General features: G+C 45.7%; 1 protein-coding gene across 1 annotated transcript in view; it reads right to left on the bottom strand.

The window, feature by feature from the left end:
- PRKCA (protein kinase C alpha) overlaps positions 1 to 7257 on the bottom strand; it is a gene marked incomplete at both ends in the record, with an annotated part of 433234 nt that extends 425977 nt beyond the window's left edge. Inside the window, 2 exons of the mRNA XM_080714110.1 lie at positions 4552 to 4583; positions 7085 to 7257. Coding sequence (XP_080570236.1) covers positions 4552 to 4583; positions 7085 to 7257 — 205 coding nt within the window. The remainder of the gene's footprint in view (positions 1 to 4551; positions 4584 to 7084) is intronic.
- Between the last annotated feature and the right edge of the window lie 11333 nt (positions 7258 to 18590).

Below are 18590 nucleotides of genomic sequence, written 5' to 3' on the forward strand. Positions count from 1 at the left end.
ACAGGATTCAAAACCATCTGTCAGCGCCATTACTAAAGGCACAGAGATGTGAACCCGTGTCCTGCAGGCCTCTCGGAACCCGGTGTTGACCATCTGGGGTCACAGGCACTTGCTGATCAGAGTTACTGGCAGGGCTCACTTTCAACACCGTCTCTTTAGGGTATCTTAATCAAAGAGCCTCAGTTAGCAGTTCATTTTAATCTGTGAAATTATATTTTTTTTTTAAAAAAAACATGAAAATAAAGTCAGGGAAATGTGGAGATTAGCCAGATGTAAGTAAGAAACTATTTGGCACTTCAAATAACCAGGTCACATTTTCAGAGGCTGCTTCTACCACTGTAATTAGAGATGTGCATGGGTGTTAACTCTAAAGGAAAAAAAAAAAAATCGAGTTGGCTCATTCCCTTTTCCAGTAGTAAAAGTAGCAGATAACCATTTCAGCTCCACTGCCCCAGAGGCCACCACATAAGCAGCAGGGTGGACTGTTCTGTTTTGAGATGACTACTTTCAGAAGCAACCGGTGCAAGACAGAAACCATCAACACCTGGAAACAAACCTTCCAGACACAGCGTGCAACATTATTATTACCAGGGCCACAGAAGTCTGTTTCCCTTTTCTCTAGGGAAAAAAAATTCAAGGACCAGTACTCTTACTAGTGTCAGGGAGACAGAATGAGCTTTGAGCAGATTGAGGGGATATATTAAGAGAAAAAAAAAAGTAAATCTGATTCACACAGCATGGGTCACTTCAGAGATACACAAGGACCAGCTTGTCTTTATCGTTAAGAAGGTTAGGAAAAACATTTTGTGGCTTCTAGATCTTTCTTTGTGCAAGCATGTGAGGCCCTTGGCTCCATCATTTCGGGCAGTGAACTCTCCCCCGGCTCTTGCTGTGCTACTTGCCCTGGTGATATCAGATTTCAGGGTGGTTCACCTACACTGCCACATAAATAAGACTGGCTCAGCATCCACTAAGGGAAAGTGGGGATAACCCAATAAACAGCTCAGCTCACCAGAAAAGTTCCCCGCTTCCCTTTCTGTTGCATCTTAGGGAAGGGGAGAAGCTAGAAATCTTAAGTGCTTCACCGGGCTGCAAAACAGTGCTTTCTTAACGGCCTGGGTTTCAAACTTATTCTAAGAATGAAAACTCATTTAGTTTTCCAATTTTGATTAAAAATAAATTGGATTTACTAAGTAAAATGACAAGTACTTCAAACCTAAGGCTGCAGTCGTACATGAACACATGACTCATTGGGGGCACATGCACCTCTCTAAAAAAGTCTGGCATGGTGGTGCACGCCTGCAATCCCAGTACTGAGGAGGCCGAAACAGGATCACAGGCTCAAGGACTCAAGGCTCAGCAATTTAGGAAGCCCGTTTCAAAACTTAAAATACATTTTTTTTAAGGGCTGAGGGTGTAGCTCTGAGGCACAGCACCCCTCTGTTCAAGCCCAGGACCACTAACAGAAAAAGAAAAGTGTATCTGCAACAAGTATGTTATCTACTAAGCAAAGCAACACAATACATTCTAGTAGCTAGAAACATTGCCTCATCAGGTAAGAAAACCCTGATGTTCCAGGGATACAGTCTCCAGCTCCAGCTGTCATTTCCAGGGGGTGTGTCACCAACTCGTCCACAAGAGTTAGTCTCTTCTGAATAACGCTATCAACAAAACCAAGAGGGAAAAACGGAACAGTAGGAGAAACCCTAAATATTCTAAGATGGTTGGGGGTTAAGAGAAAGATTAGTTTTGAAGAGACAAAATAGAAGACAATGTGACAATATTTATAAGATTAAAAGCACTGTCCTGAGCCAAGTATCTTTTTTTTAAAGTTACAACAATGAAATATACCAGATCAGCATATGTCCACTACAGGTCAAGTACAAATGATACATCCTAAACAAAAGGGAACAAACAGATAGCATGTTGCAAGTAGCTTTTCAAACTCCTTTAGAGCAAACAAAAAGGATGACAGATTAGCCTATGCCCACTAGAAGTCGGATACATCTAAGCAACATGTAATAAACAGAACATGTTACAAGTATCTTTTCCAAGTTACCACAAATAAGATATAACATTAGCATTTGCCAACCAGAAGTCAAATATTGATGATACCTATTAAAATGTAACATAATGGCTACATTCCTTCACCCAGCCACAAAGTAGAATAAGGCAAAACTTATTTTTACATGGAAGGATATTTTTCACTACTGGGTGAAAAATGCGGGTTACAGAATGACAAAGTGTTGATCCCTTTTCAAGAAAACCTAGCTGGGTGTGGGGGCGCATGCCATTAATCCCAGTACTTTGGAGGCCAAGACAGGTTTGAGGCTGGTGAATGCTAACTTGACAAGCTCCTGCTTCAAAATAGAATAACTGAGCCAGGTGAGGTGGCGCACACTTGTAATCCCAGTACTTGGGAAACAGACAGGAGGATTGTGGTTGGCAGCCAGCCTCAGCTACTTAGTGAGGCCCTTCGCAACTTAGTGAGATCCTGTTTCAAAATAAAAAGTAAAGCCAGGCGTGGTGGCGCACGCTTGTAATCCCTGCACTTGGGAGGCTGAGACAGGAGGATTGCACAGGTTCAAAGCCAGCCTCAGCTACTTAGTGAGGCTCTCAGCAATTTAGTGAGACCCTGATTCAAAATTAAAAGTTAGGGCTGGGGGTATAGCTCAGAGGTAGAATAACAAAGTTCAATCCTCAGTGCCACAAAAATAAACAAGTAAATAAAGTAGGGCTAAGGGGTAAAAGAATTGTGTTGATGTGAGACTATTAATCTGCAGACCCACTAAAAGGTCAATAGATGCCATTTAGGGAAAACCACGCAGACCCCTTTGTGGCCTAGTTGTAAAACTGCTCTATGATTTCACCATTGAATTTTACTCAGATGGGCAGGATTAAGAGGAATTGACGCCCCTGCCTGGTGTGGTAGTGCATACCTGTAATCTCAGTACTTGGGAGGCTGAGACAGAGGAATGCAGGTCCAAGGATAGCTTCAGCAAAGAGTGACACTCAGCAACCTAGGGAGACCCTCTTTCAAAATAAAAATAGAGCTGGGGGGTTCACCTCATAGGTACAATGACCTTGGGTTTAATCCCAAATCTGTCAAACACACACACATGGGACCGACCCTATTTTCTTATGAAGAAAAATGATACATTTTCAAAACGTACTTTCTCCTGGACAAGTAATTTTGAGAAAAGTCAGTAAATGTTTTCCCCACAAGTTTCCACAGGTCTCCACTTAGACCGAAAGTATCAAAATAACAGATGAGAATCCCATTGATCCAGACTTTTACAATTTTTAACTTTACGTATTTAAACTTTCTAAGGACATGTTCAAGCTTAGATCCAAGTCTCCCTTATCAAATTCAGCCCTATGAATTTGATAACTAGAAAAGGCTAACTCTATTTCTTACAGATACTGCTAGGACACACTTTTCTCTTTATCCTTTTTAAAAGGAATATCCCTTGATTTCTGAAGGTTCTCTCTCGAAATGATTAGTCAATAGGAGTTTTAAGCACACCTTGGAAGAAAAAAGTACTAATGATCATCATACTATCGAGATCCCTCATCTAATAGGTACATTAGAATAAATTCGCAAATGTGAAGACATTCTCAAAAGGTAAACAACTACCACTTCAAAGTTGTGAAGAGTACATACTGTGCCCCTTTCCCTCTAATGCACTTAATACTAAACATTGTTAGGATAATATTTTCCAGGCTAGAATGTACTTTCCACTTGCCCTAATAATAAACCTATGCCCAGATGGGACCAGAACTAAATAAACATAATATAGACCGTGAGCAGGAGAGCCAGAGGTGAGCTAATGAACCCCGGATGCCTTTGCAAGCTAAAAAGTTTGTTGTTTTTTTTTTTTTAACTTAAATTAGAAGGACAGGATGAAGTCAGATGTTTGATGCATGTAAAATGCAACTATTGGTCAGAGAGGAAAGCTAGTAATTCTCCTGTGGGATACACTGGCAGAAACTTGGGCCAAAGGAATGGGACATGGCAGGATCACGCCGTAGCGGTCAGCCATTCTCAGATCGCTGGCGTTAACTTCAAGACACAAAACTTGGCTCGGTGTGACAAGGGGAAATCTAAGCAAATCCTTACTCGAATGCAGCAAGGCCTAAAAATAGCGGCAACGAGTCCAACACAATGCATAGGTAAAAGACGAAGGATAAAAACCAAAGAGGAAGAACCAGAAAGAAATGCCACATGAATACAAAGCGATTCCATTTTTTTTTTTTCTTAACACCCACACAAAGACAGCAGTTTCTGACAAGAAAATGTTCTCAGCAAAAAAATAAAGATTACAGGAAAGGGCTTTTTTAATTTTTTTTTTCCCCAATGAGGAAAAGGCAGGTCTGTGTACAGATTACTAGGCAATCCTTTTTTTTTCTTTAAGGCCCCAAATGCACAGCTCTCATATTTTCAAATTATCTAATGTTATCTTTTGGATCATACAGAAATGATGGGTGGTGGTACAGTCCTGTGTGCTGTGTCATGAGACGCTCAACAAGGAAATCCCAGGAGCAGCTTACCTTGGCACTGGAAGCCTTGTTTTCCAAACCCCCTGAAAGACAGAAATGAGAACAAGTATCTCAGCATACATTGCGCCGGATATTCCGTGGTAAGCAAGCAAAGTGAACAAGTATTATCCAGAGTTGAATGGTTTGCACATAAAACCCAATGGTTCAATCCGAAGAGCCACATCTGGGTATCCAGTCAGGTTACCATAGAAACTTAACTTTAAAAAAAAAAAGTTTTATGAGCTTGCCTCTAAAGGATTGTTAAACTACTTCAACATATATTTCTTTCCAGTTTTTTACATTATTGATACTTAATTTAAAAAAATAACATGACTGCATACTTAAAATTTTCTTGCTGCCATATTCAAGAAAAAGGAGTTTCTAGTTGGGAGCGGGCGTGGTGGGGAAGTGCCTTAATTTTGTTCCTAAAGAACAATGGGAAATGTTTTCTCCCTCCAGACAACTCTAAAATGGCTTGTCACGCCTTTGCTTAAAATATTATGTATCTAAAAATTGCCAAATAGCACCAGTCTAAACATTTAATTTTGGCTAAAGGTTCTAGATTTTATGAAATATCAGTCCTTACTGTCTATACTTGAGAATCGGGATCTAATTTTTACCAATATTACTCAAAGCACGTACAGACGTTATTTTGTTCTCGTGGAAGGAATTTAGTCTGCTACAGACAACCCTGGCGTGAACATTCAATCGCAAATGCTGTTCCACTGAAATTAACCGCATTAAAACATTCTCAGGAGATTGTCTGACATACCCGTTTTGCATCGGACTTTAAATTTGCAAAGGGCTTTGTGTACCTTTATGATTAACTTAGTCATTCCCCACACCTTCCCCCAAAAACCCATACCTAAATCCAAACATTTCAGCGTTTAAGTATCAGAGCTTTCATGTTGAACTAAAACTTGTATATCAAAAGCCCATTGAAACAATTTTTAAAAACCTGAAAAATTAAAACCCGAGAGATGATTTTGGTGGAAGTTTTCCTGGGGCTTTAGGATCAAGGAGAAGTGCCATAAGGATTACTGAGGCAGGAGAGAAGGGGAGACCTTAATTTCCCACTCACACTACACCTGGTGGCCCCAGGGCCTCGTCTGTTAGTGCAACAGGGGCAGACACTTTAGGGCAATTGCGTGGAGAGGCGGGAGTTAGCCTGGGTGCTGCTGAATGTCCCTCTAATTTACCTACTTATTTCCCGCAGAAGTAATCAGCAGTCTCCCTTTCAAAAGCACCTCCTGGCTGACAAGCCCTCCCTCCCCTTCATCAAACGCAATATCCTCTCTCTGCCCTGATGCTTCAAAAACTCATTTTAAACAGCCTTATCTACCATTACCCACGCCTTCCAACACAATTGTGGAAATCACTCATAGCGGTGCTGCTTTTCATGCAAGTGTACTTTGGAGAGATGTCTAAAAAGGAAAGGAAAAATTAAGTGCTTTATTAGCCCTTAAAGCATCTCCTTCCAAGATGCTTTCCCCTCCCGGAGAGGATGGATTCAGACAAAGCCATCCTTCCTCTGGTCACCCTGGCACCCCAAGACACACACCCAGGAGGCTGGCTGTTTGCAGGGTACAGTCTGTGGCGCTGTCGGGGTAGGTAGCTCCCTGCCAGGATAGCAAAGAGCAAGGGAAGCCGGCCACAGCCCCTGCTCCTGAAGAACTTCCTATCCCGCGAACGAGAAGTGCCCTGGGAGAAAAATAAGGCCGCAGCTACTCAACCTGGGGACCTAGATAGAGTTCCCTTAGTTCCAGCTTCTGCACTTTTACTTTTTAGGGGAGAGGAGAAAGTCTGATGTTGGGGCTCTGCTGAACGCTGTAATTCTCACCGGGAGGGAGGGTGATCAAGCCCCAATTTCTCCCCGTTTTACAGGGTTCCCAGACCCCTGACGCCCTCTCCACTCGCGGACTCCCCCAACAGGCCCCTTGAATGCCTTTCCCTGGGAGTCACCTGGAACGCTGACACCTTCAGCCATTACAGTATTTTTCTTAAATAAGCCCCCTGTCCTCATCGACAGGGTGACACGTCTAATCTCGTGTCGACAGGGTCTATTTTAAGTGACTCCCTCTGCCCGGCCGCCAGGTGCCGGCTGGCTTTCAGCGCCCCCTCCCCCACGCAGCTTGCAACAGTTTACAGCTTAGAACTCTCCCTCTCTCAAAAGTCAAAGTCTCCGGGCGCCGGGTAGATACACCCTACCGTGGGCGGGGCCCAGGGTGCCCGCGGGGGCGCCGGGCTGGGACCCACGGCGCGGGGCGCAGCGGCTCCCCGTTACTGCGGGAGAAAGTCCGGCCCGGGCGGCCCGGTTCGGGGTTCCCTGGCTGCAGAGCTCCCACCCGGGCCGGCGGGACAGCCAGCGCGCCCGGGGAGGCCGGGGGGAGCCGCAGCCCCCAGGACCGGGCTGGGTTGCCCTGCGTGTGCATGTGCGCGTGCAAGCGTGTGCGAGTGAGTGTGCAAGCGTGCCCGGGCGAGACTCGGGACTCCCAAGTTCTCGGAGCGAGTGGACCCGGGGCGGACGGGGCCCCCGCGCGCCTACCAGATGAAGTCGGTGCAGTGGCTGCAGAAGGTGGGCTGCTTGAAGAAGCGGGCGATGAATTTGTGGTCCTTCACCTCGTGCACGTTCTTCTGTCTCAGCGCCCCTTTGCGGGCGAAGCGGTTGGCCACGTCCTGAGACGCCGTGGAGTCGTTGGCCGGGAACACGTCGGCCATGGTGCCCCCCAGTCGCCGCCGGGCCGGGCGGGCGCGGGAGCGAGCGGAGCCCGGGCGGCGGCGGGCTGGCTGCCGGCCCCACGCGCTCTGACAGCCCGGCGCCCCGCGCTCCGGCTTCCTACTCGCGGCCCCGAGCGGCGCCGCCCACCGCGCATGCCCGGAGCGCGGGGCCGCGCGCGGGGCGGGGGCGCGCGCGGGGTGCACCCGGCGGCCCCGGAGGCCGGCGGGGGGCGGGCGTGCGCCCCGCGCCGCCCAGAGCCGACCCCCGGCCGCGCGCGCCCGGCACGCCCAAAGACCGAGCCCGCAGGCGAGCGCCCCGGCAGGCCGGCCGGGCCGAGCGCGGAGGAGGCGCCCGCGGAGAGGGGCGGGCCGGCGCGGGCTGCCCTCCTCCCGCCGGCTCTCCCGCTCGCCTTCCGCCCGCCGAGCCCGGCCTCCTGCTCTCCCCTTCCTCCTCCTCCCACTCCCGATCGCTCCGCAGCTCGCCTTTCAGCCCCTCTCCTCCTCCTCTCCGGGACCGAAGTTGTGCGCCCTCCGCGCCTGCCCCGAGGAGTCCCGAGCCCGGGCTGGGGCTCCCTGCCGTCTTCCTCCTCCTGCTGCCCCACCCAGGGGGCCCTCCCCGTGCCCCCCGGTGGTACCCGCAGTTCCCAGGCGCAATGCCCACGCTGGATCCGCTGGGGGTTGTGCCTGGTTAAAAGCCACGCTCATCCCGTGCGCCCTGGACTGCCCAACGCCTACACCTTCACGCCGGTACAGGCGGGCGCAGGAGGGGGGACGCGAGTTTAAGTGGCCGGTCCCCCCGGCCCGGCCTCAGCTGGGGCCCTGCGGGTCACCTGCGGATTGTGGAGATGCCCAGTTGGTTTGCCCGGCATTATCACCACCACCACCGAGGATAGTCAAAAGGACTCGTCCCGGTTATTTATCTCAATATCCATTGGCTATTCGAGCCCCCCCCCCCGTGCTGGTTATCCGGCTTTCTTGGTTTTTACAAGTGCCGAACCTTAATTTAGAAATCATTTTGCATCCTAAGCTAATTACAGCCCTGCTCGCAGGTGCAGAGTACAGCCAGAACATTTGTAAATTACCAAGTAGAGCTGCTTGTGAAAGAGTGGCTGGAATGGTTATGCAAAGGACACTCGTGGGGATGGACCAACTAATCACTTGCTGAATATTTATTAGGTGTTCCTTGAGGATGTTAAACCACACATGAAAAACAACCGTCTCCCAGCATTTCATTATTATTTTATTGCCAGATTCAGTAAGTTCGGAAAATAACATCGTGAGTTAGACACCAAGAGATGACATCGTTTAATCTCAAGAGAAATTTTTAAAATAAAACTTTTCCAAGATACATTCTAATTTAGAGCATATCACATAAACTAAAGCTACCATTTTTTTTTTCTTTCTTTGTGGTACTTTCTACCTCTTACATACCTCTTATTCCACCTCTTACCTACACCCCAGCCAGCTCCTTTTGTTTCTTTGTTTTATTTTGTTTGTTTGTTTGTTTTGAAACAGGGTCTCTCTAGATTCATTGAGAGTCTTACTACATTGCTGAGAATGTCCTCAAACCTGCAATCGTGCTGTGTCAGCGTCCCAAGTGCTGGGATTACAGGCATGCACCACCACGTCCAGTTAGGGTGACCATTTTTTGAGATTGCCTCGTTGCAGAGCTTGATGATAAGAATGGCTTCTTATATCTCAGCAAGTGTAGGCTATTGACTGGCTATTAGTGGGACACGCACTTGGCCCATTTACAACCTCTGGAGCCAGTGTTGGTGGTGCTTCAAGAGACTGCACCTGTTTGATATTCTCTCTGGTCCGAAACTGCGCCACTCATGGTGGCCCTTTATAGACCAAGGAGGCAAAATGGGAAAAGAAATGAAGAGCAGAGCATGTCAGGGAAAACATTAGATTTTGCACAGAACGTTACAAGCATCTCAAAGTATGGCTGTCACCTAAGAACTGGAAACCAAATGGGGCACAGTTCCCCCCCCCCCCAGAACAGTCTTGATCTAAGACAGAGGTCCTCGTGCATTTTATGAAGACAGGCTTCCTTCTATTTCCCTGAACACTGCTGGATAGAGTTAAAGGGCAGGTTGGTGGTGAATCCCTGAGCAAAGTAATAGGGAAGGCAAGAACTAGATGGGCCAGGCTGCCCCGCCACCTCCAGCCTTTTGATTCTGTGTTTGTAGATTGAATCCCAGAGCATAATACCTCCCAGCTACACCTTCAGCCCTTCACTATCATTATTATTATTATTATTATTATTATTATTATTAATAATTCTGGAACAGGGTGTCACTAGATTGCTGACTGTCTTGCTAGTTGCAGAGGCTGCCCTTGAAGCTTTGATCCTCCTGTCTCTGCCTCCCAAGTACTAGGATTACAGGAGTGCACCACTGCTGACTCCATTTGAAGTGGAGTAAGAGTTTCACTTACTGACAGAGACAATGTGTCTCTTTCTGCTCTCAGCTGTCAATAGGCCAGATGAAGACAATGTATCTCTTTCCTTCCTCTTCCTGGTTATGGCTTTGCTTCCCCGCCTTAGGTATGCTTGTTCTTTGTCTGTGTAGAGAGAAATAACTAAGTTGATTGATAGTGCGCCGATGTGCGTATATCGATTGCCTAAACCTTAGCTCAGTTGAGAGGGAGGGAATGGGGAATTATCAATTATCAGGCGGTAGAAATGTGCCTCTTACAAGAGCTGACAGATATGGTGGGGTCACTACTTCTGAGAAGCTGGCCCACCTGAGAAGTTCCCAGGGTACAAGTGAAATAGAGAAGGTTAAGGGAGAGAGAACCCTTAGGGAAGGGGCAGTCAATCAGTCATGGGCAACTAATTATTTTTAAGTTTGTTGTTTTGTGGAGAAGATGCAGGAAAAATGGTGGACTGGGCAAAGACTTTGTCAGAATCTTCCTGTTCTCTAGCCTTCAAGACGTAAGCTTCTTTACAAAGAAGTCACCTAGACCAGGAAGACCCAGAAGCTTAGGGCTGGAATCAAAGTCAGGGCGTTAAACTGATTATTTAGGACCAGAATGGTAGCTGGGTGTGGTGGCACCTGCCTGTAATCCCAGTATTTGAGAGGCTGAGACCAGTGGTCTTTTGTGCAATGTATAATGCTATCATTCTTAACTACATTATGGTGTGAGACTACAACACACCAATAAAGTATATATTAAAAAACAATCATCTTGAAAATGCAATTTAAGATTCATCATTCTGTGCAATTAACCATGCTGCTTTCACATAAACCAGGGCCGTTTTCAAGTTGGGCAGTAGGAATTTATTTAAGTTTAGAAAAAGCCTCATGCTGAGATTTATAGTAACCAAAGATGCTCTCAAGACTTGTATTCTAAGCTCTATGCCCAAAGTTTAGGTAAGTTAACTGATAGAATGGACAGTGACTAGTTTGTCTTGAAATAAACACACAAGGGTCTAGTTGAGAAGCCCCCAAAAGAAGACAGGAGCCACTGTTGATCGAGCTTGGTTCTGTTGAAGCAGTGCTTCATAAGGGCGAGTCCGACAGACTCCACCGTCAGAGATGAGCGCCCAGACTTCCAGCGACTGTAATGCAGGCGTGTCATAGCCCAGGTGCGCCCAGTCAAGCAATGGAAAGACACTCAAATACAGCTCACGGGCCCCTCAACAGGCCATGCACCTGTGCCTTCCCAGCAAAGGCATCTAATTCACACCTGGGCTGGGCTAGTGGCAGTCCAGATAAGTGGCACCGTGATTCCAGCTGGTAGCAGGTCTGTTGGTAAATAAAATATGTTGGTAAATATCAGGACATAACTTGGGAATAAATCTGGGAAGAGACACCAGACCAGGAGAGAGAGTCCACAAGAGTCTGGGGCCCCTGTCTTACAGACTAGGGGCTTTTATGGGGCATAAGGAGGGATAGTTACACAGTTGTGGCTTTTCCCCATGGGTGGTCTTGATGGGGGTGGGGAGGTGGGGGGGGGACAGGTAGGTTTCTGGGCTGGGGGCAGGTGGATGGCCAGGGGGACTTTTTCTACCACTGCTGAAGTTCTTTGTTCTCCACCGCCTCTGGCCAGGCCTCCCAGCTGAACCCCACAGTCCCTACAATGTTCTCTGAAAGGGATGCTGAGGACGGCCGCCCTGGAGCCTAGCCTCCTCAGCAAGTCTTCTTCAGGACCGCCCCATCTTCTCTATCCCACAGCACACTGGCCACCCAGGGCTGCAGCCTGCTTGCTGCTCTCTCTTTTGCTCCACTCCCTCGTCCAATCTGCAAGGACGATGCCCTGCTGGCTCTGCCTGCAGGATAGGTCTCAGGTCTGCCCACAGCCTCCACCACGCTCATCTGAGCCTGCCGTCTCTTTCCTAGGCCGCTGCAGAATCACTCATTGGCTCGTCTTGCTTCTGTTCTTATCCCTTTTCAGTCTGGACTCTCCAAGTAGCCATCTTTTTTTTTTTAATCCACTATTTAAACCCACTTTATGTTTTGAATAAGTGGGAAGATGTGCCTTGTCTAGAAAGGGACATAGAAATGTCTGCTTTCCTTAACACATAAATTTAACGCAGCCAGATAAAAGGAGGATGTTTAAAGAAATCGCTGTGTTTGGAGTTTGCTCCCGAGGACTCATAGGCTGGAAGCCTGGTCTCTAGTGGTGATGTTGAGAGGTTAGGGGTCCCTTAAGAAGTGGGTCTTTGTGGAAGATAATTAAGTCCTGGGGTATCACGGTTGGGAGGGACGAACATAGTTCTTCAAGGATCCACAGATTGACATAAACCAAGGCCACCATGTGTGTGTGGCCCCTTTTGCACATGACTGTCTCCTCTTCTGCTTTTCCGCCACATTGTAACACAGCCAGAAGGCCCTTGCCAGAGGCTGAACAGGCGGGGCCACCCAGTCCTGGACTTTCCGCCTCCAAAACTAAGTCAAATAAAACTCTTTTCTCGAAAATGGACCGGGTGGGCCTCAGGTATTTTTGTTATAGCAATGCAAAACAGTCTAAAACAGAAGTATACAAGCTCATTCAAAAATCCAGATGAAGCTAGGCGTGGTGGCGCAGGCTTGTAATCTCCATGCTTGGGAGGCGGAGACAGGAGGATCATGCTGGTTCGAAGCCAGCCTCCCTGGCTTAAGAGACCCTGTTTCAAAAAAAAAAAAAATAATATATATATATATATATATATATATATATATATATATATATATATGGTCTGGGAGTGTAGCCCGGTGGTAGAAGGGTTTCCAGGAACCCCAGTACCACCAAAAAAAAAAAAAATCCAGATGAAAAAATATATACATATAGGAATAAATATCCCACCAGATATTAGTCAAGCAGAAAAAGAATAATAGGCTCAGTAGAAAATAGAGGTAAATGTCATGAACAGATAGTTCTCAGAAGAGAAAATACAAATAGTTCTTAAAACATAAGATCCTCCACCTGTCTCCTAGTACAATAAATGTAAATTAAGACCATAATGAAATTCCACTGTGACCTAAGAGTCAGGCATAAATTTGGAGTGTAAGGAACACACTGTTTCAGGAAGGGCACAGGGAAGCAACCAGTTTTACATATTGTTGGTGATAAATTGTCACATGATTTTTTAAAAAAGCATTTTAGCGATAACTAATGGATTTTCAGATGCATCTAATAAAATACTTTGGCCCTAGCAATTTCACTTCAGGGATGTGTCCTAACTATATATCTGAACATTTACAAAGAGGCATCTGTGTAGAGGCAGGATCGAGTCTAGGAGCAAATAATGGTTAAATGTCTAGCCATAAGAGACTAGTTAGATCAGTTAGGATGTGTGCACACCCTAAAATGATTTGCAGCTACATAAAAATGAGATCCATTGTATATACTCACATAGAACTATCTTCCAGATGTATGCGTGAAAAAGCAAAACGCAGAAGGATTGTAGAATGCTAGCACTCTCGAAGAGAATATATCTAGGGCTAGAGAGCATGTGCTTAGAATGTGCATGGCCTGGGTTTAATCCCCAGCACCAAAAATAAAAGGAGAGAAGAAAGGGAGGAAAATGGAGGAAGGAAGGAAAGAAGGAAGGAAGGAAGGAAGGAAGATATAAAAAGAAAGGGAGCCGGGGCGTGGTGGTACATGCTTGCAATCCCAGCATTTGGGAGGCTGAGAAAGGAGGATCACGGTTCACAGCCTCAGTTACTTAGGTCCTTTGCAATGCAGTGAGACCCTGTTTCAAAATAAAGAATAAAACAAAAAATAGGGCTGGGGGGTGTAGCTCAGAGGTACAATGCCCCTGGGCTCCATCCCCAATACCGCCAAAAAAAAAAAAGAAAAAAGAAAGAGAAAAGAATATTGATACAAATATACAAGTGTGTGTGTGTGTGTGTGTGTGTGTGTGTGTGTGTGTGTGTGTGTGTGTGTGAGAGAGAGTTGACCCCAAGGCCTACGCACAGGCTAGGCAAGCAATCTACCACTGAATCACTCTTTGCCCTAGAATGGGGAGCTGACCTTCTAGCTGCACCATCCGCGGGAGCTCTGTCTGCGGGAGCTTCCTGGCTTCCTGGACTTCGGTTCCAGCCTAGAGGTCTTTCTATTCCTCACCTTTCTTCTAGGTGGATGCTAGGGTGGCCTTGCCACAGCGTGGGTATGGAGCTCGGAAGACCTGGCCTCCAGACCAAATTCCAGCAAGTTCTGGTTCAGATAGCTTGGCTAAGTGAACTTCTCTGGGTCTCTATTTCTTCATCTAAAAATGAGGGTATTTGCCTGGCGTGGTGGCGCACGCTTGTACTCCCCGCACTTGGGAGGTGGAGACAGGAGGATCGCGCAGGTTCGAAGCCAGCCGTGCTGGCTTAAGAGACCCTGTTTCCAAATAAAAATATAAAAATGGGTCTGGGAGTGTAGCCCGGAGGTAGAAGAGTTTCCAGGAACCCAGTACCACAAAAAATAAAAATAAAAAAAAAGAGGGTATTTGTGACTGTGGTAGGATTGTCCTGAGACTTTAACCAGGTGGTGTAGATCAGAGTGTCTAATAAGCACTCCTAAAGTCTCATACAAATATGAAGTAGGCTGGTCCTCAGTCTTACTGTGTCTGCCATTTGGAGGCAGTGAGCTCCTAGATCCGTTCTTCCTCCCAAATCCATGGGCATATCTTCCCTGCACTACCGGGAACTGGGAATTAGGAACAAAGATAACACATGGATAAGAAATGATTGCAGTTCACAGTGTAAACTTTTTCGTGGCTCATCACCGCCCCCAATGGACCCAAGTGACTCCCGGAGATTTTCCATTCACTGCTAATTTAATTGAAATCAAAGCAGGTACTTAAATTATCTCATGATGTTTTCCAAACTTTGCCAGGGAACAGTTTTCTTCAGTCTTCTAACTGGAGCCAGAGGCCTCTATCCTCAATAGGAATTAACATAATGAACCAATTTAAAACTTTTTAATGACTTTTTCAAACTTAGGTAAAAAGTTTAAAACAATGATTCCCATACACCTATCACCCAGTGACAACAATTAACTTAAAACAAATCCTACTTCACCTACCCTTTACTGCTTTATCTCTTAATAATTAAACCTTGAAACAAAACATAACAAAACACCATCATCACAAGGAACTTTAGAGGAATAATTATTATTATTAATAAAGCAAGATTATCTGTTGCTTTTACAATTATCACATATGTGCTCATAGGACACACTTAAAATTTAAGTATGTGCAATGTATGGCATATCAATTACACCATAATAAAACTAAATCTGTAAAAGGGTGTACAGAGCCGAGTGTAGCTACAACAAGTTAAGGGAAGATGGACTTCTCACCTGGTATTCAACTAGCTTTGCCTGGAGGGCTAAGACAAGCTGGCCTTGTCCACAGGGTGTGAGATTCAAGTTGGGCCTATTCCAAAAGCACACATGAAGCCCCAGCTCAGTCAATGTCAGGCCCTCCACTTGGCCCAAAAACACAGAATGAGGAAGACCCACTCCCTGTGGTCAAGGAGCGCACGCTCGCCATAACCCACAGGAGAGAAGTTCAACAGTCCTGAAGCCTGGGCTCACTTAAAGCCACACAACCCAATGGGCAAAAAGAAGTAAATTTATTTTTATTTATTTGTTTGTTTGTTTGTGGGTTTGAGTAAGGAACCCAGGGAGCACTGGACCTCCGAGCTACACCCTCTGCCACCACGCCCAGCAAAAGAGAAGTAAATTTAAACAGAGACAGCAGGCTGGGTGGTTCAGAAGGGACGTCCAACACGGTTGATACAGATAACTCGGTAGGTGACGTAGAATGACAGCCTTCCCTTGGAGCCATTCCACGAGGTCCAGCACGGCGATGACAGCCTGGTTCCTTCAGATGCATGAGTAATATTATTTGGCACACTGTGTGATCTGCAGTCATAACTGTAGTTGTCTTGGCCTAAGAGCTGGAACCATCAACACCTTCCGAGGCCTTGGCATCCATCCAGAGCTCATCGAAATGTCTATATTAGGTGTGATTCTAACAAATGGGAAGAGTATAAAAAGTATTCAGAAATATGACTGATTTGATAAGCAATAACTGGGCACTTATTCCCAGCCATAGTCAGAGATGCTAAAGGTAGACAGTGAACAGAATAGTTCCGACTGGGAGAGGGAGAGGCTGGCAAAGCCTATTTGGGGGGGGGGTAGACAGAAGGGGAAGAGAAACACAAGCCAGAGATTAAAGAATGCTGTTGCCAACAGGAATGGAAAAGAGCAGAGGAGTGTGGCCAGTGAAATCAAAATAAATCTTAATGGGAAAATAACAGTTTGTTCATACAAAAAATGGGAATAGACCTAAAGATGAGAAGAAGCATCAGTAGATCAAATCGTGACGTTGATTAAGTAGGGTTGGTAGGTGTCAGAAAGGAAAATGTTTCTCTCCACACGCTTAGGTTCAGTTAATTGGGGGCCTGTGAGTTAAAATGACAAAAGATAGATTGCCAGATTAAAGATCATTTGTCTTTCTCCATGGATGTATAAAGGAATACACAGAAAAATTGACTGAAAGAAGTGGTAGGAAGTACCAAAAACAAAAAAAGAAGTTGAGGTTTAGAAACTAGGCATGGTGGCACACACCCGTAATCCCAGTATCCTGAGGAGGCTGAGACAGAAAGATTGCAGGTTCGAGGACAGCCTCAACAACATAGCAGGATCCTTATCAACTTAGCATGACCCTGTTTCAAAATAAAAAATAAAAAGGGATGGAGGTGTGGTTTGGAGTTAGAATGTCCCTGGATGATGATGATGATGATGGTGATGATGATGATGGTGATGGTGGTGGTGGTGGTGATGGTGGTGGTGATGATGATGGTGATGGTGGTGATGATGGTGATGGTGATGGTGGTGGTGGTGATGGTGATGGTGATGGTGGTGATGGTGGTGGTGGTGATGGTGATGGTGGTGATGGTGATGGTGATGGTGATGATGATAATGGTGATGATGGTGGTGATGATGGTGGTGATGGTGGTGGTGATGGTGGTGATGGTTATGATGGTGATGATGATGGTGGTGGTGATGATGATGGTGGTAATGATGGTAGTGGTGGTGGTGATTATGATGATAAGAAGGAAAAAGAGGAGGGGAAAATTTTAGGGCTTATATACTAATCTTTATAGGGAGAAAGGAAGGGCAATCACTGGAGAAGCAAAAATGGCCCCTTAGAAGATAAGATGGGGGATAGGGCACTTTTGCCTATGTCTGCCTAGATGACCTCTTATCCCAGCACTGACTTATTCCCAGAGAATAGAGCAGAGCTTCCCAGATTCTGTTACTCCTACCACTCCTACCACAGATGTTTTCAGGCAGATAAGGGGAGTTCAGGAAAAAAAAAAAGCTTTATTCCCACATCTGTTGATTTTCAAGTGCCTCCAAGCTCAAAATAATTCTTAATGCTGCAGTGGCATAGTCTATATTCTGCAGTCTGTGGCAGAGCGATTGTAAGAAGGAGACCCAACCCCCCAGGCAGATGTGAGAAATGTCACCCTTGGGTGGCTCAGTCCCAGACTACAATCTCGTCTGGAACATCTGGAAATAGCCTCAACTAGGGGGAATGGCAGGCCCAGCTGAGGTGGAGTATACACATCTTCTGCCCAGGGATTAAGTGTCCCTAATTTCAGGGAGATCTAGAGCTAATTGTCCAGATGATAGACTAAATTATACCGATAGTACCTGTACTTTTGAGTTAAGTTTAGAAACAAACTGTGTCTTCTTGGGGTCAAGAGAATTTGGCAAATCAGGGGTTTCAACAGATTAACTGTGTGATTCTAATTTAAAACGTGTAACTGAATAATGAATTTGAGCTGAGATTTTAAGTTTAAATCCTATGGACTTTGCAAACATTATTAAAAACACATTAGAGAATTTTAAAGATTTTCACCCGTTTTATAAGTTTAATTTCTTAGATTTAGAAAACATACTTAAGTTTTAAGATTATATATATATACACATATATGCATAATGGTGGTTATAATGATGGTGATGATGGTTTATATGTTTTTTTATGCAGTCCCCCATTTTGTATATCTGGTACTGGAGATTTAACCCAGGGGCATTCTGTCTCTAAGCTACATCTCCAGCCCTTTTATTTATGTATTTATTTATTTATTTATTTATTTATTTTTGTTGTTTGTTATTGTTGTTTAGAAACAGGGTCTCACTACACTGCTGAGGGTCTTGTTACATTGCTGAAGCTGGCGTTGAACCTGTGATCTTCCTGTCTCAGGCTCCCAAGTACTGGGATTACAGGAATGTGCTACCACACCTGGCCCAGCAATTATGTTAAGCACTCTACAGAAACTTTGTGTGTGTGTGTGTGGTACCGGGAGTGGAACCCAGGAGATTTTCTACCTCCGGGCTATACTCCCAGACCTATTTTTGTACTTTTATTTGGGAACAAGGTCTCACTAAGTTGTTGAGAGCCTTACTAAGTAGCTAAGGCTGGCTTCAAACCTATGTGATCCTCCTGTCTCAGCCTCCCAAGTGCTGAGATTACGAGTGTGCACCACCATGCCCAATACTACAGAAACATTTTAACTCATTCAGTCCTCACATCTTATGTGGTTGGTTTTAATGTCATCTCCATTTATCCTAGGAAGACACTGGAGTGCACAGAGGTTATGTCACACACCTGCAATGGAGATGTGCACCCTGGCAGCCTGGAGCATGGCTGTGTCATAGATCCTTCTGATAACTGGCCTGCCATCCTTGGTCAGCATCATCTTCTTCCTTTGTGTGGAAGTTCATGGCTTGACAAGGGGAATTCTCTCAAGTTGGTCCTCTCAGGGTAGAACAGTTTTTTGATGTCTGCGTTTTTTATTTCTCCTGCCTCCTCTTCCTTATGCTCCTCTTCCTCCTCCTCT

The sequence above is a fragment of the Muscardinus avellanarius genome, assembly GCF_963383645.1.
Source record: "Muscardinus avellanarius genome assembly, chromosome: 16".
Classification (NCBI taxonomy): Eukaryota; Metazoa; Chordata; class Mammalia; order Rodentia; family Gliridae; genus Muscardinus; species Muscardinus avellanarius.